This window comes from Penaeus chinensis, chromosome 27 (genome assembly GCF_019202785.1).
Source record: "Penaeus chinensis breed Huanghai No. 1 chromosome 27, ASM1920278v2, whole genome shotgun sequence".
NCBI classification, from domain to species: Eukaryota; Metazoa; Arthropoda; class Malacostraca; order Decapoda; family Penaeidae; genus Penaeus; species Penaeus chinensis.
The window spans coordinates 10,895,344-10,900,343 of record NC_061845.1 but is presented as its reverse complement, the minus strand read 5'-3'; the positions used below and the strand labels follow the sequence as shown (position 1 = coordinate 10,900,343).

Here is a 5,000-nt window from a genome sequence, read left to right as displayed (position 1 = left end):
TCACCCTTACCCCTTACCTCACCCTTACCCCTTTCCTCACCCTTACCCCTTACCTCACCCTTACCCCTTTCCTCACCCTTACACCCTTACCTCACCCTTACCCCTTACCTCACCCTTACCCCTTACCTCACCCTTACCCCTTACCTCACCCTTACCCCTTACCTCACCCTTACCCCTTACCTCACCCTTACCCCTTACCTCACCCTTACCCCTTACCCCTTACCTCATAACCACTCCCCTTACTCACCCTCACACACACTTATCTCACCCCATACCCTCTTACCTCACCCGACTCCCTTACCCACCCAACGAGGGTAGCGCCGACCGGGAATGAACCATTATGTATTATTAAAGTTGCTCTCACAACCGGCCGTCGCTACCGTCCGCCGTCTGTTACCATCTGCTAGACTAGTGTTTTTTTTAACCTTTTGAGACCGCTGCCTATTGCTGGCATTCTCAGATTCTCTATGTCTATTGCCCTTTACATTTGAAGTACCCCCCTCTCTCTCTCTCTATTCTCTGTCTCTCTCTCTCTCTCTCTCTCTCTCTCTCTCTCTCTCTCTCTCTCTCTCTCTCTCTCTCTCTCTCTCTCTCTCTCTCTCTCTCTCTCTCTCTCTCTCTCTCTCTCTCTCTCTCTCTCACTCTCTCTCACTCTCTCTCACTCTCTCTCACTCTCTCTCTCTCTCTCTCTCTCTCTCTCTCTCTCTCTCTCTCTCTCTCTCTCTCTCTCTCTCTCTCTCTCTCTCTCTCTCTCTCTCTCTCTCTCTCACCACCACCACAACAACCCACTACAGAAAGCAGGGAGTGAGGTCCTGAGTTTAAATGTCCCTCCATCACCAATGATTAGGTTCTTCCTGCTGTTGAATGGCACACAGGTGGTTCCCACAGCTGGTCATGCACTACAGGTGGGAACCAGCCTTGTCCTCATCCTGATATTGCCACAGAGTTGGTTCCTCCAGCCATCCTTTGTTCCCTTATAAAGTGTGCATCTTGCTCCTGTGTAACAGCACAGTCTAACACATACTAGCTTTCACAAACACAGTTTAAAGTTGCCCTATGTCATATTTATTCTTTGCCATGTCTAATGTCAGACTGACTGTTTGTCACACTTAGAATATGTCACATAGCTGTATAACACCCACACTGTTGTACACTATTACATGCAATCTACATCAAATCCGGTACATGATACATAACCTTTCCTTTTACATAACAGCTCTCCACAGAGGCTGAGAGGGCTGGTGTTTATACCCTCGTGATTGAACCATAAAGGCTCAGTGATTTCAAGGTCATCAGAGAGCCAAAGCACCAGTTGATGCTTATTGATTTCTGATTGTCAAGTGCAACCGCTTTCTCCCCCTTCCAACCAGTTGCCTTATGTGCATGTGACCTGTCTTTTTTCTCCTCTTCTTTGTATATTACTTCTCTTTGATTATCACATGTGGACTTCTTTCATTTACACCCGGTAATTTCTACTGCCTGTTATTTTTAGTTATTCATTTATTTACTATTTAGTTATTTAGGTACACAGTTTATGTATTTATTTTTTATTTTATAAATTTTTCCATCCTTTTTTCACCTTATGATATTGTCATGTTGTCATGCTTTTAACTTTCCTTTATTTTCCTGGTTTATTTAAACTTCATATGATTTTGTGTATTTTTTTTTTTTTCCTTTTTATAGCTTAATCTTTCTTTTGTATTGCCTGTATCCTTTGGGTTATGCTATACTGGTTCTTGAAAGAATCCTATCATCCATATTCTTGTCTTGTCATTATTTTTTCTAAAAGTGATAGTAAAAATTATTTCCCATCCTGCAGGTTGATAGCGCGCATGCTCATTCGTGACCCAGCCAAACGCTCTACATTGGAGGACATAGCACATGACCCATGGCTGCAGGAGGGCAGTAACGTTGATATGGCAGAGCTGATGCCCCTTGTATCCCGGCAACACCTGACAGAAGAGGACCATGCGCATATCATCCACAAAATGGTGTCAGGGAACATTGCATCCATGGAGGAAATACTAGAGTTAGTTGCTCTTTCTCTCCATCTTTTCATTCTTATTTACTTGATTTGAATATTGTCTTTTAAGGATAAATTAGTGTTGGACTTTTTTCCGTCTGTTCTTCAATAATTATTTTTATTTAATGATGTTCTCTTCCGTCCTATTTCCAGTGCACTGGATAAGAATGAGTACAATCACATAACAGCGACTTATTTTCTGCTAGCGGAACGTAAGTTGCGCGCTCACCGGCAGCAGCAAGCAGATTTGGCAAAGAATACAGCTACGAGTCCTGTCATGACCATCAGGTAAGTGAAGTTGTGAAAGTTGGGATATCACTATGAATTAGCCATTTGTTTAATCTGATTAACCAGTTTATTATGAAAAAAGGAGAAAAAGTTATTGCTTTTATATCATTCATAAGTTTCCCCAGCTATAAATAAAATATATTTTCCTCCAAATTTTTGTGACTATTGCTATTCAAAATAGGCAATTACTTGTCTTCATATATATTTTTTTTTTTCACTGTTGCAGAAAATCTGGTGGCAGTTTAGATGAAAGCAGCCTCCCCACATCCTCAGATTCAGCCAAGTTCACTCAGGAATTGCAGCTCTCCAAGGATGATATGAGCAATGGCGTACTTCACAAAAAGCTCTCAGAAGTGAGTTGACTTTTTATTCTGTACTGCTAAATTGATCATCCTCTAATTCCCCTTTTATGGTAGAATAAGGTCTGGTAGCTTAAGCAGCATTTATTATTGTTATTGATGTTGTTATTATTATAGTCATTATTGTTGTTATCAAAATACTATTATTATTATTATTATTATTATTATTATTATCATCATTATCATTATTACTGATTTTTTTTATCCATCATAAGTTATCCAGTGGGAAGAGTCATCTTTAGCATTCTTATCAGTATAGGGGCTAAGGAGGCACAGTCTTGATAGCAACATTCACATGTATGCACACATCATAGCTGCTTTATCCTGCTGTCAGTCTTGGTGTCTGAGTACTTTTTTGTTTCTAGGTAAATATATTTATTTGTATTTATACATCATTAGAGTGTTATTCTATCCACATAATTTTTTGCAGTAATCGCTTTTATCATGTAGGAGTTTTTGCCTTGCTAGTTTGTATTTTTTTTTTTTTTTCCTCATATTTTATAGCTGGTTTAGAAGAACAGATTAAAAGTGAAAAACAGTTTACTACATGTGTGTTGGTTACAGAGCACAGCATTTTAGCCATAGCATTGATGGAGATTTTTGGCTCAATACTTTACTACAGATTGGAGGGCTAGTGAGATGTGGGCGGGGCTTTGGAAAGTTGCATGCTCGCCAACGAATCTGCAACGGACACTCCCCTTTGATTCCTCGAAATAAGAAAGGAAATTTGGACTTATTATAAAGAGAGGAATTTAGGGGCATCATCTTAGTCAAGTGGGTTATACTTGATTGAATACTTAAAACATTTTGCAATTGATAATGTTTGTAAGCTGTAATTCCTACAGTATTGTGAATGAGAGTAAAGACAGCCCTATTAAGATGAGTCTGTGAGTGAGTGACAGATAAAGTGACAGGGTTACTAGGGGAGTAGAGAGAAGATAATACAAGTTTTTTAATTTGTGTTTATTAATTTACTAGTAGATTATATCATAGGGGACATATTGCTGCTTACTCATTTGATATGTATTTTTTTATATTGATACAATGTGGCTTATGCTGTTCAGTCTTTATACCTTTGTGACATAAAATGAGCAGAAATCTTCCAGCATGATTTCCCAAATCAGTAAATCAGTCAGGGAATGGGAGGAAATGTGGAAATGATTTGGTTTCATGTATTTTTTTTTTTTTTTTATAAAAACAAAATCAAACAACAAACCTAAACCTAAAGCTATGAAGTTTGAGTAAGGAAAGATTGAGCAGAGCTACTTAGGAGATATATTATTATTGAGGAATATTAATATGTAAAGGAGACTGAACATATTAAAATGTCCATATAGGCTTTGAATGTAGCTAAGAGAAGAGGAAATACTAGGCTTCATCACAACCTTTTTTTGAGAATAGCTCCATGAAGAAAATAGAAAGCAAGTTTAGGGGGAGAGCTTTCTAGAATGAGTGAAAGTTTGTTTTGGATTTGGTCTATTGTAGATTTACAGGCATCAGCTACTACTTTTAGAAAGTGACGTAACTTTGCACCAGGCATGTGTGGATCATGGGCTGCTTTATTTGAAGGATCATGACTTGGACTAATGGTTCACTTACATGCAGTATCATTTAAGTATTCTCTCTTTCAACCCTTTTTATCTTTCTAATTGGCAAGAATGCTACTTATCCATACATTCATTTATTTTTTGTCTCTCTGTAAATTTTGTCTGGCAATATTGTGTGTATATATATATATATTTAATTTTTTTTTTTTTCTCTTTACAATTTGGGTGTCTACCTGACAATGCTTGTCACCAACCCTGCCCTTTCCTACACACACAATAACTGATCCCCGGAAAAAAAAAAAAAAAAAATGTTAAGGAATGATGATCCTGCAGATGGAGTCAGATCCAGTGGTTTATGGAGAATGATGACATTAATTTCCTTTTTGTGTTTTTTTTTTAAGCACACTGTTTTTGATAGATATTTGAGAGCACTATTAAAAGACTGTGTTTGTGTGATACCTATTTCACTCTGTAGATTTTGAAGTTCTTTTCCCTCTTGCGCTAAGGTTTCTGTCATGGATAATCTGCACAAAGACTGCAAGCTCACAATTTCAGTCAATAGATTTGCAATTCATTCATCACAGTGCATTTCTATGATGAGTCTGGTGTCTTGCTGCTCTGGTTGATTACATCCCCTATGAAGAATTTTTCTCCCATTACATGCACTTTTTTCATCTTTTTTTTTCTTACTGTCAGGAATTTCCTTCTGGAATATAGCAAGCAGAGCGCCACCCTAAGGCTCAGTGTCAAAGGCTCCTCGCCACCACTACGTCACAGCTTCCA

General features: G+C 38.2%; 1 protein-coding gene across 4 annotated transcripts in view; it reads left to right on the top strand.

Annotated features, from left to right (window-relative positions):
* The window catches only part of LOC125039463 (SNF-related serine/threonine-protein kinase-like), a 99,710-nt gene that overhangs the window by 84,130 nt on the left and 10,580 nt on the right, over window positions 1-5,000 (top strand). For all 4 annotated transcript variants that reach the window (XM_047633421.1, XM_047633420.1, XM_047633419.1 and 1 more), the window contains 3 exons: window positions 1,820-2,029; window positions 2,177-2,311; window positions 2,538-2,664. In XM_047633421.1, the coding sequence (XP_047489377.1) occupies window positions 1,820-2,029; window positions 2,177-2,311; window positions 2,538-2,664 (472 nt within the window). The remainder of the gene's footprint in view (window positions 1-1,819; window positions 2,030-2,176; window positions 2,312-2,537; window positions 2,665-5,000) is intronic.